Here is a 23,772-nt window from a genome sequence, read left to right as displayed (position 1 = left end):
TCTGGGCAGGGAGCCTGGAATGTTGATAAGCAGAGACCAGGCTGGCATAAGCATAAGCTATTTTTCTCCTCCCAGTTATAGGCCGAAGGTGATCTCTGGTTAGTTCAAGAGCCCTATCCTGTGTGTTGATATACCCATAGCCTCAGTGGTTGCTAATCTCAGATTGTAATGTTTACCATTACCTCTTATGGACACTGTCAGAGCTACAGCTTCCTTAATTTGGGAAGGGCAGGTGCTGCCAAAAATTAAAGCGTTCATGTTTCAGAGCTGTGATGACTGGCCATTTTTGACTCTTCAATCACAAGTCCACCAAAATGCACTGAAGCTTTTGATCTGACAAATTTAAATATGATATTTCTTAGCATATTAACTCTCCCCTGAAATGTTTTTGTTTTCAGCTTCATATATAGTCCTAAAAACTCTGCCTATAGATCTTTTCCAGATTTTGTCACTTGGATATCTATTTCTTTGTAAAGGGCTTAATACATGCCCTTTTTCAAGCCTGCAGCACTCGGTTACAAGCATTAGGTTTTAGAATAAGCCAGGCTGGCCATACTGTGAAACAAATTAGACTTGAACAGATTTTCTTTTCCATATATATATATATATATATATATATATATATATATATAAAAGGAAAACAAGAAAGCATATAAAAATGTTTTTAAGGCTGCTCAGTCACATGCTCTTCAGTTGAAAAATGCTGAAGCTAAAACTGTTCATTCGACTTTAATTCAACAATTTTTTTTGTTTTATGACACATTTTGTAATTTAAAGATCATCTCCTCTCTTTTGTTAATAGGATGCTGATTTCATCCAGAAAAAAAATTAAGAAGAATACATGTTTTATAATAATTGTGTAAGCTAAAAATTTTCCACAACTTAAAAGAAATTTTCTCATACTTCTTTGCAATTACCAAAAGTCATAAACTCAGAAGGAACTGTTATTAGCACTGGAAAAAATATAACACCCCAACCTAATTTTCACTAACCTAGATTTTGGAAATTGCTGAAACATTTTGATGTGTCTTTGAATGAAAATTCAGCCTGAGGCAAAAAATGAGCATGAGAAATTTCATCCTCAGTGACTGGAGTATGATAAATTTATAAATAATCTAAAATAGAATCTCATTATAGAAAATTTTAAGGTAATTTAACAATGTATTCCAAAGTTAATATTGCTATCTACTTCACATAAAATTAAAAAAAAAGAAACATAGCATATATGTGAGAGGATTTTCCAAATTTCAATCATCATAATAGATTTTATTTGCATCAAGTTGAAGACATACTAAAGGGGGATGTGATTTAGTTTTTTTCCCATAAAGTTCTCCACAGAGGCATTCCACACCCCAAAACAGAAAGTGCAAAAATAAGAGATGTAGTAAGTAGGCACTAGTTCCATACCTAAGGGAAGTAAAAATAGTTTCCATCTGAGTAAGCCTTAAGTCTGCTGCTTAGTATAAAGCTAGGTGATGAGTGCAGTAAGCATGAAGCAGAGATTGCTCGCTCCAGCTAACTGACTAAGTGCTTGTCTACAGAGCAGCACTCTCAGGAAAGTTAAGATAAATGAACTAATACAATGAAGTTACAGTGCATTAGTCAGAGAGCATTAAATCTCTGTGTAGTTGCTTTCATTCGGAAGTAAAGTAACTGTAGATGGCTATAACTTAATTCTTCTTGAAGGAACACTGAAAAAAAAAAGGGCTTTATCTGGAGAGGGGCATAGCCTCCCAAGTCCAAATAAGTAATTTAAGGAAACCACAGCTACATCACAATCAGTACCATGTTCCCTAGTTTAAAGTTAATGCAGGTACATTTGTAGCTGTACCTTGAGAAATCAGCTAGACAGCCCTGTGTCAAAAATACGCCATTTAATTTGCTAACTTGGTCAAATTATGTAGGTTTCTAGTATGCTATGGATTTATATGGTCCAGGTCTATTTGTCTATTTAGCTGTCTCAAATACTTTGTCCTCCAGCTACAGCAAATTACACTATTGGGGCACATTATATTTGTATTTATAATCTCATAATTTATCCATATGCTAAAATACAGAGAGCTTTATTCTGGCATGTTTAATATTTCCATTATCAGTACAGCCTTATTAACAAACCATTATGCTATGTACAGTAAATGAAATAGTCTTGAAGGGCCTGGACTCTATTTGTCAAATCAGCCTGAATTCAGAGATACTTCCTGAAAAAAACCAAGTGTGGTTAGTGTTAACCCAGAGGCACACACGTATCTGTCCTAAAATCACTGTTATTTAACATATGTCTGTCAGAGGTAGCTATCACTATGTTGTTTTCTTCCTTACCTTACTCCAACAGTATTAGTGAAGTGATTTTGGGAAAAAACACGTGGTAAATCAACCTTTCCCCATTTCTTCTCAATGCCTGTTGTAATTAGAGCTATTTCCCAGAAATGCAGTCAGAAATTATCATTGGACCTTCCATTAGACAGAACTTACATATATTTTTATCTTGATATTTCTTTTTATTGTTCTTACTTGCTGACAACATAAGGCACAGTTACAGCTTATTCATTGCTAGCAACAACAATAACAATTATGACACCTATTTCTTAAACAGCCTTCAGCAGCAGCTCAGAGTCCTGCAAAATCTACAAAGTATCACAAAATGATGGGCTAACAGACAGCTGCCCCAGGCTGAGACAGCACCATCCGTCAGTCTCCCCCCTCAGGACAACTGCTCCAGCCCTGGCTGTTACAGTGGCCCCACGCTGAACTTGCCCCAGTTTATGAATGTCTTTCCTGAATTGGGAGGCCCAGAACTGGAGGCAGTATCTAGACGTGGTCTCAGGAGAGTTTAGTACAGAGGAATAATTAATACCTTGCCTCCGCTGGCTGGCCAAGCTCCTGCTTATACGGTCCAGGGTGCCACTGACCTTCGTGAAAGTACTAATACATCAAATACCAAATTGGAAAGACCCTGTTTTGTAACGAATTTGTGCGTATGTGTACACATAATCATTTAATAATTTGATATTAGGGTTCTTAAGCGTGACCAACTGCTTTGTGGAACTATTTCTCATAGTATTTCTTCTTTCCAAGATTAAATTTACTACAGTAATTGAAATGGACATTATTGCTGGTAGTTTTTCAAAATATTTAATTAAAAGCAAATTTTAGGGCACAAGGTTGCCTGGTTCTCAATACTGTTAGAATCTCATAATTTCAGCCACTTCCATCTGGGATTTTTATTCATTACAACTATTCTTCATATTTTGGTTCAATCTTTCCAAAATGAGGCTTATGGATGGAACACCCTTGTCAGTTATGGGACTTGGAATGAGAGGGTTTGACTATTAAAAAAATATATATAATTAAATTACTTTTAAAACTCTATTGTCCCCACACGTTTGGGTGGAGAACTGAAATTCTTTCTGTTGTTTGCCGTTATTAAAAACATTCATTTTACCTCTGGATTTTTCCTATTAATAACAACAAAAGATCATGTTTGTACATATTTTCTGAAGGTATTTTAGAAGGCAACAGTAAAATTCCCCTAAAGATTCATGCCTTTATCCCTCTCTAGACTGAAGCCAGATAGAATGTTTTCTAGTAATTGATCCTTCTATGTACAAGTTGCATTTCTGGGACTAAACATGAAAACAAAACACAGAAAGAAAATATTTATCTTGTGCTCCAGTAACTGATTGTATAATTAAAGACTGCATTATCAGGCACATACATAAAGGGACTTAATTAATGACACCTGAACATTAATTTTTTTTTGGCATTTACAACTTCTTAGTAATCATGTCTGCAAGGTTAATGTAAACCAGTGTAATTCCATATATATGAAATGGTACACAAGAGGCTGTTCTGGTCAAGACTGCAACATCATTTGTTTTTTTAGATTACTGTGCTTGAAAAGACCATAATGGGATCCCTTGCTAATGGATCTGAGTTTGTTACTGCCTGGCTAGCCCACAGGTACCCTAAAAAATTCATTTTGATCCAACATGATTTACTTAGTAGTTGGGAAGCAGTCCTAGGCAGTCCAGAGGACCCTGATTAGCACAAAACCGGTAAGCTAGCTCTAGACATGTAAAATACTATAAGAACATACTAAGAATATATATAGAAATGAATGTAATTGTGTGAGAGTGTATGTGTATAACTACTATGTTTAATAAGATTCCTTTTTGCTTCCTCCTGCCATTACCAAGCACAGCACTGGTGCATCAGAGGGATGCTCATCAAGTTTTATGTGGCCTAACCTTTACAGGAGGGCTTTCTTAGGCAAAAAATCTGCACACATCCCAGGGAAACTTCTTTGTTTACATGACCTCTGAAAACCAGTCCAAACCAGTTCCTCTGTGGATTTTTGGAAAGTGCCAGTTGTAAGAGATTAAACAGTCTGAAAAAGAGTAGGTTCTTAAAATGGAGGTCTTTCTTATCTCTGATACTCACCTGGCTCACTCTTTACTATGACTTTTTAACTTGGATGGCACCCACTGGCCTATAAACTTACTTTCTTCCTTGCCTAACACACTTCATGCCTTTTGCACCAGAGGAATTTTTGTCAACACTCTACTTTTTGCACTTCTGCTAGAAAAAAAGATTACTGGAAAAGTTTGGCCTGAGAGAATCTTATTAAGAATTTGCATTTACAATATAGCCACACAAACATAAAATTACATTTTTTTTGTTACTGCTAGGATATACAGAAATTTTTGATCTTTTACAGTCAGTGTCAACTGATCTTTGGATGCTTTTACAATACAACGGTGGTAATGTAGTTAACAAAGACACTGTATATTACATACATATATGTAGGCAAACAGACAAAAAATCAAAGTTACCCTTTGTTGGTGTTCGTTTTTCGTGTCTCTCCATTTTCTCTTTATGAATTTCTGAAAACAATGCAATGCAGATTTATCAATTTCAAAATAATTTTCACACACAAAAATATCAGATGCATTCTCATAATAAAACATTAAAAGGTGCTAATGCTTCAATTATTACAGCAGAACCATGGTTTTATCATCTGCATATTTGGAATTACATACAATATCATTCAATTTTATATATATATACACAGACAATATATATAGACAAAAATCACAGTATTAAGTGTCTTTAATAATTATTCTGTTTTTAATTGAGCCATACAGCTACTTTTAAAGGCAAGAATAGGTTTTGCTGACCTGTATACAGAAACATGTTGGTCATGAATCAGAAAAATTATGCTTTTACTAAATATTTTCTGTATGTATCTTGAGTTGTTTACCAAGATTAGCATTGTATGTTTTCCAAATTACCTTTGGAAGGGAAAAAATGTTCTTTTTGTTATGTTTTATAAAATTTTTAAAGCTCACATACTGAGCTGGTATCTCCAACACACAATAAAAGGTAGACTCAATGCTCTCTACAAATTACAGAGATATAATTTCCAGATTAGGGATCATCATCTGGGAGAACGACATTTTAATCATGCTGTATACCAAAGCACTTGTTAGATGAGGAAGCGGTTACAGTAATTATCTGCCCTTTTTATGCCATTTCTTTTGAACAAAAATCTTCAGCTATAATATTGATATTAAATTACTGCTATATGCCTCCGTAACTATTTTTTCTACTGTCCTTATTGTTCCAAAACCAGGATAATATTGAAAATGAAAAATGTTGAATTTTAGAAAGAGCAAACAATTAAATCAAGCTTTCATAGCCCTGTTGGCATGTAGTTGTAGAAATTTAAAGGGTATTTATAATAGATGTATAATAAATTCATTAGGACTATACTGAGTGCCTTTTTTATGGTATTGTGCATATATTTCCTGCAGTAGGAAACTGGTATAAAATATTGGATCATATTTGTTTTTGACAAAAGCAAATGCAGATCTCACTAGATTGTGGGAGGTGCCTCCTTGTTTTTCAGTGTTACTTTTTGTCTGCAGGGTCTAAATAAGAAGAACACCGATGCGAAAGTTAATCTAACACAAAAAAGTTATACATATTACATCTCAACCCTAAGGAGCTACTTTAGTGCCTATTGAAGACAACTGAAATCTTCCACTTACAACCTTAGTTATTTTCTCAGGCTGTAACACGATGTACATTGCCAAATAAATCCAGTAAAAAATGGAACTTTCCCTCCCCAAATCTTAGCATAGGTCCTTGAAAATAAATACAGAATGTTTTTATTAGACAGTATTTGGCATCTGAAATAATGATTGTGTCTGATTTGCAAAAACATAACTATTCTATGGCATCAGCCTATGTTTTCTTCACATAAAGGATGTTATTTCACCAAGATAAAGAGTAAGAACAGGTAAAATACATACCACTGTTAGTCGGTAGTGCATGACAGCATAACTAAGCTAATTATATGATGTCATTAAGCTAAAGGGACTTCTTATTCACTTTTCATCTTGCTCTTTTCAGCCTGGGTGTGTAGTTCATTTATTGTTCTATAAAACTCAAAGGCTGTGATTAGGAAGAAATATACTTTACTGATTTACTGTATATCAGCTGAACCTGGATCATTTTTCTTTCTTCATCTATGTGAGAATATTTTATTTCTATTGACTGAGAGAATCCAGTTGATGGATTCCCACTTCTGCTTAAATGGATGCATGAACTAGTTTAGGTAGCATAAGTGGTAAGAATGGTGCAAGACAGGAACAACTGGAGGATTGCTCCCTGATTCTGGGCACATCTGAGAAATTCTCCATGCCATTGCTCCAGACTGCCTCCAAACATTGACTCAGAGGATGTAATGAAGGCTGAGTCACTTGCGCTACATTGCACCATACAGTTGAGACATATCTTACCCAATTCAAAAGGTCACCCTACATACAGAAATGAATATAGCCCACTAAGTGATAAATCATATTCTTCCACCAGAGGCATTCACACAGACACATATTCCATTCTTGCCTTAAAAAGCCTCAACTCTGTTGTGTTTTCATCATCTGTATGTGTCTCACTAGAGAAGATAGGTGTATTCTTCTTGAAAAAATAAGTATAAACTTTTTTTAATTTAAAAAATAGTGAAAAATGGCTGTAAACTTACTGTGGGTTTAGGAAATTTATTGCTAGTTTGACTGCAAAATATGTATGGAGCAACAACTGTACAACCGGTTGTCTAAATCAGGCTCATATTGTATCAGCAGCAAAGCTTGCTTTACACAAATACTTCAGTATGGTGCACAAAAAGATACTTTCTAGACAACTGCACTGAGAATCTCATCTAACTCCCTGCTACATTAGGATACCAAACATACAAAAAAACGTACAGAAATTCCTTGAAGTTAAATACGTCTTCATAATACACTAGTGTGTGCATATATGCTTTTATATATTGCAAAGCATCCCATAATTAAGATCTCTTTACAAGCTCCCCATTACAGTCTGAACCATTATAAAATATTGAAGCCTGGAACACATCAATTCTGATACATTACAATAGAAATTTTCCCAGCACAAATAAATCTCATCTTAATATAAGCTGTTCTGGATTAATTCACAAGATAGAAAACAGTGACTATTTGCTAACTTCAAAATATTTAAAATAAGGAAACACATTAGACTGTTGGATATTTTTTGTTGTTGTTGTTCTGAGAGTTCTGATACTCTCTGCTTCATCTTTCATGACAAATAGCCTTAATTTTCTAGTAATCATATCATATCTTATTGCTGAGTTGAGAAAGTGGCTGTAATACCGTAGAAGACTTACATGGCCAGTTTAAAGCATGTAATTTATCTCTATCAATGACACATTGTTAATAAATCCTAAATATTATGAGTTTTTGTTTAGAAAAATGACAGAATCAAGCAGCAGCAAGGATAATCTTTGTCACCACAGCAACCATCCAGATTCTTTATGAGATGACAGCATGGTTTATTAAATTATTGTAAAAGAGTATGTATTTTAAAAGCCATATTTCATTGTTTGTTTTCCTAAGTTATTAAGCAGACATGATAAACTATCTTTCTCCTTGTGTTTCTTTGGTTTTGAATGGATAAGTACTTTATTTCCTTAAATATGGATAGTGCTTGATACCGACTTCTCTAGACCTCAGGTCTTGTGCAGATACACAGAACAGGCAGGGTGATTATTTTAAATAACTCCAAGAAGGGAAACTAGTAGTCTTCTCACTGACAACTTCAAGATGCTCAAAGGAGACACAGTTGGCTATATTGTTAGTGGGCTGATATATCTATGTATTGTTGACCCAAGGCAGACTTTCATAATCAGACAAGGATCAGTATTGCAGGCAGCTTTACTGAAAATCCCTGCTGAACACATAGTCTGGGCACTAGCTTCTCCCAGCCCTCACCCAGCTAATTTTCATTAACAGCATTCGACAGTGTCTAATGACAGCACAGTACTGGCCATGCACTCCAGCTCCAGGAAGATCAGGATGGGAGAAAATAATTACAGTCCCTTGAATCCATGCGAGATAGTGTGTCAGCACTTGCAGGTTTACATCAGTGTGAATGAAGAGCACAGCCCTTCATGGTAGGGAATGAGGAGATTCTTCTTTATCTGTGTTTGTGTTTCTGATTTTGATTGTTCATTATCTCCTTTTTTTAACATGGTAAAGTAGATGGCATTATTCTTAGCTATTTTAGTTGTATTGTATTATGATAGCATTTAGGAGCCTCAGACCACATTAATTACTTTAGGTACCACATGGGGTTATAACACAATATAAATATCCCATCTCTGTAACACAGAGGTTCAAACTTTGAGGGCTACATTTCTTCTATTAGTGGGAAAGCACAGCCCTGCATCTTGCTTCATTAGAGGATGAAGTGGTGACTAGCATTCTGCTATTGTTAAAACAGGCCCTAAACCTCATCCTCTGCTGAGTTTCCATCTTACATACGAAATATACCTTTAAAAAATCCCAATAAACCATATTAAAAATATCAATTATATGAGAGGCAAAGTAAGAAAAAAAAGGATTATTGTTCTCGTTTGAAACACAAGAATGCTTTACTCAATGTAACCCACAAAGTCAGCAAAGGAACTGGGAATTTAACTCTGAGTCCTGACATTCAATATTATTCCTTCATACTTAAAGCCATCCTGTTTCTACTTAAATACTACAGTGAGCATAGAATGTAGTTTTAATATATCTAGTGTTTTAAAGGTATAATTAAGCACGTGGAATTTTATGTGAAATGACAATACGTTTTTTCTATGGAAATTTTACCAGGTGGTTGTCTTTTTCATAATCTGTTACAGGTAAGACAGCACTATGCCCCTTCAGTGCTTTGACATTCTTTCTCATAAATATCTAAGTGTGAAAAGGAAAGCAAGTCCAATTCAAAGTCCTGGTGCACCAGAGGTTAATGATTTGCTTTTGAGCAGTTAAAACTCTTACAGCCATTGCCAGCAATTTAATGGGGCTATATCCTTGTTAGGTTATCAAGACTAATTGGTAGCAGGCAGCTGAAGAGTTGGTGGAAATAGATACTGAGGGCAAGGCAAGAGTGAGTGGTGTTAAGAGCTTTAGAAGATGAGAGAGATGTCATTTCTAATGTGTTTTTAGATGCCATCTGTATGAAGAATTTTAGTCAACTCTCTTGCTGTTGGTATCCTCAGGAGAAATTTGCAATTGTGCAGCTGATGTCTATTTTTAATCCAGATAGTACCAGCTGGTGAGGATGACAGTTATTCTTGTGGGGCTAGGAGGAGAAGAAAGGAAGCTAGAGCAACTTCTAGCTAACTACTAATAGATCACGTAGCTGTACTCTAGAGGGATGAAAAGAAAATCCACAACAAAACCAAAACAAATTTTGCAACAGCCAAAAAGCACAGGGGAAAAAAAAAAAGAAAGAAAAAAGAGCAGGAAATATTTAATTGAGGAATTAAATTAGGGTATTGTGCCTATATCCAGGACCCAAAGACAGCGTAACAGAAGACCTTTAATACTAGCATTCAGTATTGGAAGGTCCGAGTGACACATATGACTTATTCAGGTGACTTCTCTACCAGCTTGCTAGTAGCACAGTTTTCTTAGATCTTACCCTGTTCTGGGGATTCATAGAAACTTCAAGCTGGAGTACATAATAACGCTTTCTGAAGTTATGTGTTGTAAGATCTTTCTTGAAAATGCAACAGGGACAAATTGCTCTTATCGATGAAAATGCTGAGCAGTTGGTGTGCTCATTCACTGCATGAGATACCAGGCCTCAGTGCCTCTTAAGTATCATTTCAGAATTGTTTATCCTTCTCTTTGGAAATAAAAATTAGAATTTAGAGTGAGAATAAAGGGGTTTTTTTCTTTTTTTTCTTTCTTTCATATTTTGCAGAATTATACAGTGTCTCTCTCATTTGCTGTATGACCCTACTGTTGACAGGGCTCACACAGCATCACTTCTCATTCTTCTTGGTCCAAACCCTCTCTCTAGTGAATATTTACCCAAACCAACATGTTCTTCTAAATCGTGAACATTGCTGTGAGGTGACATTGAAGGGTCCTAAAGCTATTCAGCAAAGTTCAGCTTCTTCACCTTAGTTGCCTTTATTCCCTACACTTCGTACTTTGTTTGATATCACTAAACTGCTATCAGAGATACAGAGAACACGATCCTCAAATATTTCTGGACAATTTACCTATATTGAGTAACATACAGCGAACAAGTAGGCTTTATGTTCCCCAAGAACACAGGGATTTAGCATCACCTTCCAGATATATATTAAGCCCTCTTGTAAGATAGAGGACAAAAATAAATAGATTGGATCCCAGTTCAACAGATATTCAATTGTTTCCAAACTATTGAAGTTTCACTGGTCTACAAAAAAAATTCGCTGTAGATGACATGCTGACATCTGCATCCTCATGCTGAGGAGGGCTTTGATTCCAGGGTGATGTTTTATCTTATTTTTACTTTTACAAGACTACAGCAAGGCAGATGCATTGTTAGGAAGGCATTTGCAGACAGGGTGCTTGTTATTTTCATAACAGCAAAACATCCCAGCCTGACTAAATATTTTATTATGAGTCACTCTTTCTTGATCTCCAGTTTTCTAAACTGAACTTTTTCCAGTCCTCTTTTTCTCATTATGTCGAAGATAATTAAACATGTACGTATTTTTCTGTATTGATATGTTTGAAACAGCCTTCCTTCTGTTATAGAATAAAATAGCTTAAGCAATTAATGATGACTAGAAGTGTAGAACTATGCATTTATTGAAAACATTTTGTCACCAAATCACATATTGGTGTTATTGACCTTTCTATTTGTTATTATATATTTGGGCATTTTCATGTATCTACCAGGGCTTCTTAAAAATGTAATATCACAAGTTATTTCAATACAAAATTGTCTTTTAAGAAAATAGGGAAAAAAATATTTTTCCCAAAGAGCTGAGGTAAAAGGGAAAAGAAAGTAAATGGAATGGTTGTGGTTAATTCCAGCTAGAAATCCTCGGTTTACCAAGGCAAATAGAACATGGTGCACAACCATTTTGCATTTCTTTCTAAAGCCTAAATATTTTTTTTTGTTTTTCTTTAGTTTTAATTTCCCTCTGGTAAGGTTTCCATTTGAAGCAGAAAAGTAATATCTTATCAGAAGGGTTTTTATGGGAAGGGGGGTACTTGCAATTATCTTTGACTAATTGTCTGGTAAGCAGCATCCTTCAGGAAGACCATACACAGAATTTTATATGGTGGAATTTCAATGACTGGGCTTTTGAAAGAATTAAAAGGGGATGTTATTAAAAGACTTTCAATCCGAAACATTTTTCACATAAAATTAATTTTTATTCCTAGTATGAAAATATGTTAAGACTATATTTTTCATTCCCAGACTGCAGTCTGGTACCTCGGTTCTGAAACGTAAAGTGAATATTAATGGCACTTTGATTAAAAGCAGAAACCAAAACAAAACACAGCATCCTTAAACCAAGTGCATCAGAGATAGAGCCATGTGATCAAAACCAGGTTTTATTTTCCTTCTGTGGAACATGAAATTTTCTTGGCAAGCTTCTCTTTATGGATTCTAGCCTACAAAGTTGGTATTGGACCAATTTTAAATTACATTTAAATAATTTCAGTTTTTAAATTTCATAATCAATTTTATCAGTCTGCCTTTAATAGAGTGTACTTTTATAGAGAAAAAATCCAGACAAGACTTGTAGACCTCTTGGTAGGGCAAAATTTTATACAAAGAGCAATACATAAAATCTCTAATTTTGATTAGTATCAAAGAAATATTTTCCCATATAAATCTATTTAATAGTTTTTGGTTTGATTTTTTTTGGTTTTTTTTTTTTTGTACTTTTTGTTTGTTTGTTTGATTGGTTAGATGGTTTTTGTTGGTTTTTTTGTGGTTTTGGGTTTTTTTGGGGAAAGGAGGAAAAAATAGAAAAAAAAGAAATCACAAGACTAACCACAGTTACTCTACTCAGCTTTTAAAAACATCAGCCATGCAGATTCTACTTACCAAATTAGTGTGGAAATATACATTCCTATAAATCCAATCACTTCTAGATCCAACTGATTTTATTTTAGGGATTTGACGTGCAGAAGAGAGAAGTTTCTGTGGTCATGAACATGGGCTGCACTTGCTATATCGTCTCCTTGGAATAGCAGTAGCTATGAGTAGATCTCAGTTCACTCAGAAAAGCAAGCAGGACCTCCAGTTTTGATGCTGTGAGTTTAACTGAGTTTTGGAAAAATTTTTCATTTTCCAGGCCAGGAATTTACTCTGTCTCAAGCACAGCATGCTCCAGCCAGTGGGGCATCTTCCTAATGCCCCCTCTTCTCAGAGTGAGAACCTCCCTAAGGTTCCATAGACAGGGCACAAATGAAGATTTTCATGAAAGTAGCATGGATAGCTTCACTTCAGGTTTTCTCTGATTTAAGAGGATAACTTAAACAGCTGCAAGCCTCTCTTCTGCTACACTTCTGTCAAGGGTTCCTACTAGCCTTGTGGCTCAAAGTTCTCTCTCTATCTTTTAAAATACAGTTGGTAAGTTTGTATTAAAATTTTTCAACTCAAGTTGAAACCCAATCACAATTCTGCAATAGGCAAAAGAACTATAATTGAACATCATTATTCCCTGGTGGTATACAGTATTGTTTCATCTGGATAATATGGAAAATATTTTCTTTCCATTATAAAATGTTATTTTGTGGTGGATATGTTATTGCTGTATTGATCAGCCTAAGTAAAACAAGATGAGATTGTTAAAAGAACATTAATAACAGAAATGGATGCCACAAAAATGAAAAATGCAGAACATACATATCTGGAACAGCAGTTTAACATCTGAGAATTGAACCAATCAATGATTTCCATCTTTTAAGACAGGGTCTACTTTACACAAAGATATGCAAAATGCTTTGTAGCAAAATGTAGCCTAGGGAGACAGTGAAAGCCTTTTAGAGAGATCTGTACCAACAACTCATATACAGAAAAGTGAACATTACTATGCGGCAACTAAAAGAAACTCAGTTCAGAAGGCATTACCAGTACAAATAGGTATATTCATTAGGGATGAATGAAACTGCATAATTATTTTTTAAGATACATATATCTTAACACAGTTTTCAGATTGCATCTATGGTATTCTGAATTTATTTTCTCTAGTTCATTTCCAAACTGTCTGTAGCCTTGAGTTCACAGGAAGTGGTAAGTAGATTACAGAGATGCAAAAACTGTCCCCTTGCTAGGGAAAATGCTTGGAGTATGGAGGACTTTTTTGGGCTATATTTTTAGCAGTTCTGATATACTTCCTGATGCATTTGCACTGGTCGCTTTTGGGCAGCAATAAGGACTTCTGTCCCATCCACTGAGTAAACTGAACTTTTGGTCTGATCTTACATTCTTAGGTATTTAAATAGATAAAAGCAATCTAACACACATTTTAAATTGCAGGACGAATACTTAAATATTTGTCAGTATATTTTTCCCTACCCTGCCTGGATACTGAAAGCAGTTCTTTTTAGACTTATACAGGCTATTATATAAAAACTGCTTTCAAATCCAAATTAGCAAATTCCCTACCAGTCTTCTCTAAGCAGGTTGTTCCTGCCCCTCCCCTTTCCCTACAACAAACAAAGTGGTAGGTGTTTGCTTGATCATTCTTAAAAGGAAATCTAGGAAACTGTCTGGCCTGAGAACCCTTCCTTTTGGGAGCACTTTGTTTGCCATTGTTAGCACAGATCAATACCCAGGTCTGAACAAGCAGATACATAGTGCTGAATAAATTCTGACTGTTCTAACCTTGGGATGCAGAAGGGGTTAGTAGGGGTGGGTGTCTGGAGTCAGGTCTGGGGAAATTGCACCTTGGCCAGAGTTTCTGAGGGTAACTCAGTGTAACTGACTGTACCTTTAGAAGTTACCACATTTTAAGAGCCTGACATGTATGTCTTCAGGATATTAATAACCAGCTTATTACTCAGGCAAGGATTTTCTCATTTGAACTGAAGACAGAAGGATAAGGTGCCTTTACAAAAAAATTATTTGTATTTTCCAAAATTTCTTGCAACCTTTAACAGAAATTTCTTTTAAAGCATTTTTCTATCTCATACATAGTCTAACTCACAAAAAATTAGAGATCCATCTCTACCTCAAGGAAATCAAGTTTCTTTTGATTGTCAATAAGAATAATATTATGCTAACTAAAAAACTTTTTGGTAATACAGAGATGGATAACACTGTCATGATGGTGCTTTATTTCTTAGTCTGCTTTTTAAATGAATTGTATTTATTGAAGTGAAAATTATTTACAGTTTAATAGTAACATTTTTAGCCATAGTTGTCAATGCTGAAGTGTCTGCACTTGCTTATTATTTACAGATCTTTATTTCCAATTTTGTGCACTAGATTTCTCAGCTCTTTTCAAAACTCACAACTGATGCCAGTAGTGTCAAAAAAATTCTCTCTTTTTTTTAATAACAATAATTTCTAGTAAAAGGGACCAAAATATGAAAAAACATACAGCTGTCAGATAATGAACAACATGAAAAAATGAACAACATGATCAGTCATAACTGTTGTAGAAAGAAATTAAGCCAAAAACATATTAAGCCTTCAAGAAAGAATTAACATTCTCTATGTCTTTTGTGAAAATACCCTACAGCTTTAGTATATTGAAAATATGCACTGTTAAAGACTACAGAATAATCTTTCACTATGTCCATTGAAGAACATTGCTTTTCCAGACAATATTAAGTGTTCATTCTTTTCCAATTATTAAAGATAAACATTAGTGATAAGACTTGGACTGGCAAAAGTAATTGCAATAAAAAAGGTGCTTGAGAGATATTTTCATCCTTTCTAAAGGATTCTGAAGCTGATATTAGTCCCATTGCCTGCAAAAGCACATTGTCATTACTCGTACTTCTATTATCTTTGCTTTCAATTTACATCTCTAGGAAAGTGATCTTTGCTTTCTTTCAGATCATAATTATCATTAGGCTTTTCTTCTTTTATGACTAGTCAATGTCCTTGCCACTTCCCTTGAATTTTTTTCCAATATTTAATTGCATTGTGATACCAACAATCTTCTTATTTTTTCCAGTTACTGTATTCCATTATAAAGTAAATTTTATACAAACCTTTAATCACTCACAAAAGCTGCTAGTCAATACAGCAAAAGTGTGAAGGCTTGTCCACACTAAAAATAAGTATGGCAATTTTTAAACAAATTCTCATCCTGTTCATGAAAGCTGCTATAAATGTGGATTAAATCCAATACAAATAGTTAAAAAGCAGGCATAGCATCCCTTAATGCACATTTCCAGAGTGAAATTTGAGAGAGGTTTTCTGTAAAAATGTGAAAAATGTTAATCTGTTCATCTTCTAGAGACAGCAGTAGTGTATTGCACAATCTCACTGTGTCTTTTTTTTCTTTTTTAGGATGTTCAAATGCCATAAGCATAAGAATCACCTAAAGAAAGATCATTCACAAAGCTATGGATAAAATTCCTGCTCAGAAGGGAAGGGACTTTGATTCAGAAATGGTCGTTTACATAGACCAGAAAATACACCATAACTAAAATATTTATTTCTGATTTCATGGATCTAGCTAACATTTTGATACTGGTTTATTTGTGTAGTGGTCCTCCTTTGGGTCCAGTCCTAACAGCAGCCTTGTTGGAAAAATGACCGATGCAATGTTTTGGTTTAGAAAGCTTTTCTTCTGGAAGTCTTATTTCTGGAGCATATAGACAACAGAACACATTAGTTAAGAAAAACTACTCAAAGAGATCTGCACCTTGTGCTGGGGGAACAGATTGTGATGTTTGTAGGAGTGTTACCTGCAGGAACTCACCTGAGCCCTTGGCTCACCTCCCAGGGCTTTGCCTTCTGCGCTCATGAGCTTTAGCTCTGGGAATAAATTTCACTGCCTAAGCAGAAAAGCTGTTGACTAGACTGTATCACAGAGCTCTCAGAAAACTTTTGTTTAGGCTAAAGTGCTGGTAATTCAGCTTTTGATGTTTATACAATTTTAAGAGAAGTCTGCAGAGAGGCAGGAACAGCTCTGAGGGGCTCAGAGCTACCTATCACTGAACAGACACATGCAGTACTCTGCACTGGCATTTCCAAGGGATTGGTGGCTGCAGGCCACATATATTGTGTTTCTGTAGCCCAGTAGAAGAGGTGACAAAACCAAGTATAAACAAGGCCAGATACCAGCTGCCAGAATGAAATGGAGACCTCCAGTTACCTGGAGATGGTAAGTTATTTGAGGATGTTGCTATGTGAAAGCTTATGGCTATACTCAGAAAGGGGTACTATCTTCAGCAGTCCCAGTCAAGGAACAGCTTTTAGCAGGGATGCAAAGATAGGAAGCCTTTTCCTGTAAAAGACAAAGGAATGATCTTGAGGACACATCCAGGAAATGGAAAAGCCCACTCAAATTTTTTTTACCTCTCAGGCAGATGAAGCATGTTTGAATTCGGGTCTTTTCACGTTTGTGTGGCTGAGTTAACCTGTAAGACACCAGACCCTTAGGAATCACCAGCTCCTTGCCCATTTCCTTCACACCAAAGATAGAAGTCCCTCTCAGGATTTATCTCCAGAGCCAGGTTGTGAGCTTTGAATAGTAAGGAAAATGTTCCAAACCAGCAGTTAGATACTTAGCTCCTTGGATGGAAGACTTTTAGGTCCAAACAGTTGTCTCATTTCATCACTTCCAACTGACTAATTTCAGCAGTTTCCACCTTATTTGGATGGTTTTTCCTAATTGTGTTTCTGCAGACCAATGCAAAGGGTAAGACCTGAGTGTGTCACTGATTTCCAGAGAAGCAGCGTTTGCAGTGCTGAACATGGTGTTGTCCATAATAAGTTTTTATAAGTAATACCTTCCCAGACATGAAGAATCTTCATGGTACTTCCAGCCTGGCCAGCTACACTGGCCCATGGTGAGAAAACATGGATGTACCTAGCATCCCTGCAAACAATGATCCACAGCTTCAGACTCTGTGCACCCCTTTTTAAAATTAACAATGCATTTCTCTCTCTGGGAGAAGAGACAGAGTGACGCTGAACATTTTACAATTTTTATTGATGGAGTAAACAGATGAAATGTTTTCCTGCACTGTCTATAAGTTTTCCTAAAATGAAGGATCATCCGTAGAAAGATGATTCATCCTGGTCTTCAAGCCTATTAATTCCTTGGATGCTATATTGAGAATGACAAAATATGTCATTAAATAGAAGTCTGATCCCGTTCCAATTAACTTCAGAGAAAACTGGATTGTGATCTCAGCAGTAACTGGGGTGATAGATTCTTCAGCACCGGCATTTACCTCTTGAGAAATTGATTAATATCAAATTCAGATCACATAGGGCTGGTTCCATATCCTACTATTCTCAGGCTTTGCTCCATATGGAGAAAAAACACACCCTAGTTTTGAAAAGCTTTACATCGTATCATCAATAACTCAAGCCTTCTAATACATTTTCATTTTGACTTAATAGAAGTTGAACTTAAGTTTTATGTTTCAGCATAACAATTTCAATATCTATAAAGATTTATATTATAAATCCTATTTACTTCACTTGTCTGCTTTAAAAATTCAATAATAACTAAGTACTTTTTCTGAAGACTCAGAATCAGGCCTTATTTTAGGGTCCACAAGATAAAATGCTTTTATGGTGCCTCATTATTTCTCACTAAATATTCTTTCCATAGTATTCCATATTATTATTTTTGATTTTTATTTTTATCCAGACATACATGTAACTCATTGATATTAACAAGAATCCCACATGAAGGGCAAGGATACAGATAATATTTCTATAATTCTATTTTTTATAATAACTTTTAAAAATTCTTGGGTAATAATGAAATACTCAAGAAGTCTCACAGAGCAGCAAACAGCACAGCAAGTATTATTACTTGAGTTTCTTTTATATCACAGATATACTAGTTAATTCTTAAAATGGTTGCAAAGTATTTTCCCTCTATAGTAAAGCAACTGACCAACCTTTTTTCATGGAAGGTTCTGCTTCACCTAAACCAAGAGAAGAAAACAAATGTCAGAGAAAAGATATTAAAAAAACCCCACATTTTTTCTCATGTTGTCTCATTTTAATTTCAAAAAATAATTTCTCTTCTTTATATGCTAAATGATAAGTGTCTATTCTGAGATTTTGAATTTTTCATAAAGATTCTCTTACCATAGAGTTTTGGGTGGATAAATTCAAGGTGCACTAGTAACTAAGGAAAGATCCAAATCTGCATTTGTGCTTCTGAATATTAATTTGTTACTACATTTACAATTGGCTTTGTTTTATACACATTTCCATGTTTTAAGGAAAGGCTCAGTGGTTTGGGTTTAGTTCCAAATGACACAATGTATATGCAGTTTAGGAAGATTGTAAATCTAGCAATGCTTCCAGTGAAATCCAAGGCAAAAAAATAAACTATTTCAGTGGAACTATGAACACTTGATTACTGCAGTATGTTATTCCACCTCCATGAGGACATGACAATTTAAAGGCCTGAGCCTGAATGACTGTGGCTAGTGTGCAGCCTCAGCTGCACTGATTGCAACACAGACCTCTCATGCACTTAGTTTTTATATGTAATGCTAATATATTTATTATATAAGATGCCTTATTGCCTTTTCATACTGCTGGTTGATACTGATGAAATTCCACCTGGACCAGAAGCTGCTAGGACTAAGGTCTCCAAACACCTAGTGAACATTCAGATCTTGCGTTTTTCTATGTCAGGTATTTTATGACCTTTCGTACTGCCATTAACACTTAACACACTCAAGTATTTGAAAGCTTGCAGGTTCTTTGGGAGCTATTAAACTATAAGAATGAACTCTGATCAAGCTCTCCATATTTCATCTTTTCTGTTTCTCAAACCTATGAGAGACTGGCTTTCTACTAGTCGTAAGTCTTATCTCAGAATAGGATGCCCAGTTCACAGACTCACATGCAGCAGCCTATTAGTGCTCATATATGATGCTAATGTAAAAAGCTCATGAACATATTTAAAAGGTAGAAATTTGATGACATGTCAAGTTTATGAACAAGCAGATAGAATTCAATTTCAGTACATATTGCTTTTTAATTATATTCTAGTATAGCCAAATACAACATAAAAAGAACTACTGTGAAATGATGTCACTCCTACACTCATTGCTTGTCAAAATGACCAATATGATGTGACATGATGATCCACTACTCTCTGCTCTTACTGGGGAATGAGCTGTGTTTTTTTGGGGATGTTTTGAGGGTTGGGTGTTCGGTGTTTTTTTCTGTTTTAATTTTTTTTTAATTATTATGTTTTTATTAACAGAAAGATAGTTATATCCAAACTCAAAATGTTAGAAATTTACTTTCATTTATCAGATGATGTCAGATGTCCTACCATCATGGCAGATCCATAATTCTAGTAAACTTAATTATTTGCAATATTCCATCCAAAATCCCCTTACTTCAGAAGAAGTGCCTTTTTTTCTGTTTTTTGTTTTTTTTGTTTATGTTGTCCTGTCATCAATATGGCAAATAAAAAAAGACCTAAGTTTCTTGATCTATATTGTATATTTACTGAAGTTCTTTAGATTCTTGCTGATTAAAACAAAATAGCTCCATTCTCTGAAGCAGTATCCTGATGCATATTTTGGTTGTGGCTTTGAAGTCTTACATAAATTAATGCTCTTTACTTTAAGATGTACCAATAGCAATATTTAATTCTGACAGCTTTTCTGTAATGGTACATTAAACATGAGATGAAAGCTAACAAAGAGACCAACTTACTGATTGGAATAGCCAGTAGATGCTTTATGAGCAACAATGTTACTTTTCATTTTGTTTGACCTTGTCTGTGAGGTTAAAAGCTGAGTAAGCCAACATAATGCGTGTAAAACAGCAGTTAGAGCAGCTACAGAAGTCTTTACATTATAAATACCTTCATCACTGTCATCATCATCATCACTCCATACGATGTCAGATAGTAAAGAAAAAAAGCCATAAATCCAATCAGCGGATTCTTCCAGTGCCTCATGAATGATTCTCAGTGGTTCTGTGCTGAGCTTGTTAACAGATCTTCCTGAGTGCAGAGTTTAAAACAAAAGTGGTTTCAAAAAAAGCTGACAAATAACTCCTTCAGTGATAAAAGTTAATCTTCATTTTATACAGGACTAATTAGACCACCTCTTTCAACAGAAATAAGGATTGTGAATGTTAATTTTTATTATTAGAGAATTTGAGGACAGCTCTCCTTCCTGTGCAAGACTGGTATAAGCTGTATCTTATTGCAATTGCTATTTGCAGAGTGATTAGGGACTCAGTGTACAATTTGGTCTGATGCTGTGCTCCAGTTTCTGGCTCTCCTTCTGAGGCTTGGTTGGACAAAGTATAAAAGTAGATTTGCTTCTAACATTCATTATTTTAGCTAAACTCTTCCTTTTGGCTGCTTTTTTTTTTTTTGAGTCAGGTCCCCTACAACTTGATGCCTGTTTAGGATTCAGTGCCATCAATTTCCTGCTTTTCAGATCACATCTCCCCCTGAATCCGTTCCCTTACACAAGTTCTGACTAAGGAAATTGCTGAGTCCTGATTTATTTACTTTGGTTATTTTCATTGTCTTCATGCATTGAGATGCAGAGATTTAATTTTTTCAACTGATTTGCCACAGATACTCTTCTCAAGCATTAACCAGGAGAATGAATATATTTAGGCTATTAAAAAGTAAATCTATGACCCAAACCTTACTTCATTCTAATCTAGAGATGCTGAGGAGTAAAGTCGACTAATAGAATGGACATGGCCAGAAGTGTCTTAGCATAACAGAGGTTTTGATTCACAAGCAGGGATGGTTTAACTTTGGACAGCTGCCTTGATTTCCACTGTGGATACCCACCCTCCTTTTATCCACTGATTGCTTACAGAGGGCTCAGTTGCTTTTGCGGCCACAGGCTTTTACAGCCGCAGAGAATACAGCTGAAAACTAAACAAGAACTAGTATCAATTTATTTGAATATACTCATCTATCAAGTAGCAGTTCAAGAACTGCTTCACAGGTAGCAGAGCTGTCCCCCCTGGGCAGGCAAGGGAGATGCTCAGAGAAGAGCAAGATCAAGAGCAGAGGAAATTATTCCAACCACCCCAAGGCAAGCCATCTTTACTCATGAATCAGTCTTCAACATCATATCCTGGTCTTTAATTCATGACATCTTCATACCCCATTAAGAAAAGGTATTAGAAATTATAAGTCTCTGGAAGCAAAATTTTCCAGTCATACCCACACTAACAGGCCCAAGTTGCAAATCATGTTTAACACACGAAGTTTAGAAAAATCAGTTTGGAGCTGTATAGGTGACACTTTATTGGTATTTGCAAAATGGAATTTTATATTCAAACAGACACTGTCATCTCACTTGAGGTCTGATGCAAGTGGCACAGGCCCTGGAAAATTGTCTCCTGCACAGATCTTCTGTTTAACTTTTTATATTTCCAACATTTTTTAATTGTCATGCTAACAGTAATGATGTGTCCTAAAATTCTGAAGAACATGATAGCAGCTAATGCTGAAGTGAAAATTACAACTGATTAAATCCATGCTTTTAGCTCTCCCCACAACTTGGACAACAGGTTCTACTAGGTCCCTAGTAGAACAAAACACACTAGGAAAAAAAAAAGAAATTAAACAGTTCTAGTGGTAACAATTACAGAGAAAGATTCCATTTATCTCAAACACATGCAAAGAAAGTCAACCATTCCCAGAAGATTTGCATATTCTTGCTTCAGGAGTGAAGCCGAAAGAATGCAGATTTTCATAACAAAGTTTGAGCTTGACATTTTCATGTAATTCAATTTTTTTTATTTTATTTACAAATGTCCAACAATGGAATAGTATGATGAGGTTTTTTACAATAATTTTGTATGCAATATATTCAGGTAGGATCAGCTGTCTCCTGTCCAAATTTTCATTTCTTGGTAAACCTTAGAACACTAATTATTTTAAAAGTAAGGTCACATTTTTTTTTTTTTACTAGCATATGTTATATAGTGTGTAATATATAATTTGTAACTAATCTATAGCTTTAAACTATAATTAATAGATGACATATTATCTATAAACTATTGTGCTGGGAGTAGAAGGGGCAGGATCTAATTTTAAACTGTAAAGAGCTTTTATGAAAACAAGAATTCTGAACAATTAATTTCTTCATTTTTGAAGTCTCCTTGGCTCACAATTTTAATTCCAATTGATTTGAAAATTGAATTCATAACTTTAATGATAATTAATGTTTCACACTTAACACAGCTCCTTTAAACTTACCAATGACAGACTTCTCAAGTCCTGCAATTGGCATTAAGTGTGTTCGTGGGATAGAAGATAATTTTCATAAAGTGACAAAGTAACTTCAGTAAAATTGTGGTATGTTCGGACAGAAGAATGCTTTGTTTCATCAGAACTGATAATGGGTCCTTTAACAGTGACTTTTGGAAACAAGAGTTGAGTAATCACATGGTATGATTTGCTGTAGTGCCTCAAGAAAATTTGGTTATGTTTCGTGATCTGTGTCATCTATTTCTATGAAGTGCACTATAGTAAGTGACTAATTGATTTATCTGTGCAAATTACTTCAGTAATTATTCCAGTCTTAATAACTCTACCATAAATATAGGCCCCTATCAATCTTTTTTGTTTGTCAAATGGTTGAATACAAATTCAGAGTTCAACCTATGCTAAAGTGTTTTTTTTTAATGAATTGCAGCAAATTAGGTAATAATTGTTAGATTTTCATCAATTACATATCTTGACTTCAGTGAATTGAATACAATTAAATTACAAATGATGGTAATTATCTGGTGTAAAGATTGATCTATGAGATATGAACTACTTCGTTGATACTGACAAGGTACAGCTGATGAAGACAGAATTTGTGTCATGTTTGATAAAATACAAAAGCCTAACACTAGTTTGTGATAAAACATATCCTATTTTTAGTAAAAAATAAAATAGTTAAATATAGAGACCTATATTTTAATCTGAAAGTTTATATCTCTTAAGTTTAGTAGTAATAGTACTTTATTTCTACACTGTGAACTAAGATACTAAACTCAATACAAACTTAAAATCTTCCATTATTAATAATCCAGTTTATCAACATAGCTGTCCTTAGGTCTTATCTTTCTGTTTCATAGACTAACATTTTTATAACATTAAGCTTAAGCACCAGAAAAAAACTTGGACAGGTGTCATTGAAATGTAAGTATAAAAATAATTATTTAATTTTTATACTTATAAGTATATTGAATTATTGCATATAAAAACAATACAAAAAAATGCAGACTAAGCAT

The 23,772-nt window shown here is 34.9% G+C and overlaps 1 protein-coding gene across 1 annotated transcript in view; it reads right to left on the bottom strand.

Annotated features, from left to right (window-relative positions):
* The window catches only part of TRDN (triadin), a 111,354-nt gene that overhangs the window by 47,831 nt on the left and 39,751 nt on the right, over positions 1–23,772 (bottom strand). The window contains exons 4-6 of the mRNA XM_027683602.1: positions 20,372–20,512; positions 18,432–18,458; positions 4,833–4,883 (exon numbers count right to left, since the gene is read on the bottom strand). Coding sequence (XP_027539403.1) covers positions 4,833–4,883; positions 18,432–18,458; positions 20,372–20,512 — 219 coding nt within the window. The remainder of the gene's footprint in view (positions 1–4,832; positions 4,884–18,431; positions 18,459–20,371; positions 20,513–23,772) is intronic.

Source organism: Neopelma chrysocephalum, unplaced genomic scaffold (assembly GCF_003984885.1).
Source record: "Neopelma chrysocephalum unplaced genomic scaffold, ASM398488v2 Primary Assembly neopelma1_23, whole genome shotgun sequence".
NCBI classification, from domain to species: domain Eukaryota; kingdom Metazoa; phylum Chordata; class Aves; order Passeriformes; family Pipridae; genus Neopelma; species Neopelma chrysocephalum.
Note: the sequence above shows the minus strand (reverse complement) of the source record. Positions and strands in the feature narration are given on the sequence as shown.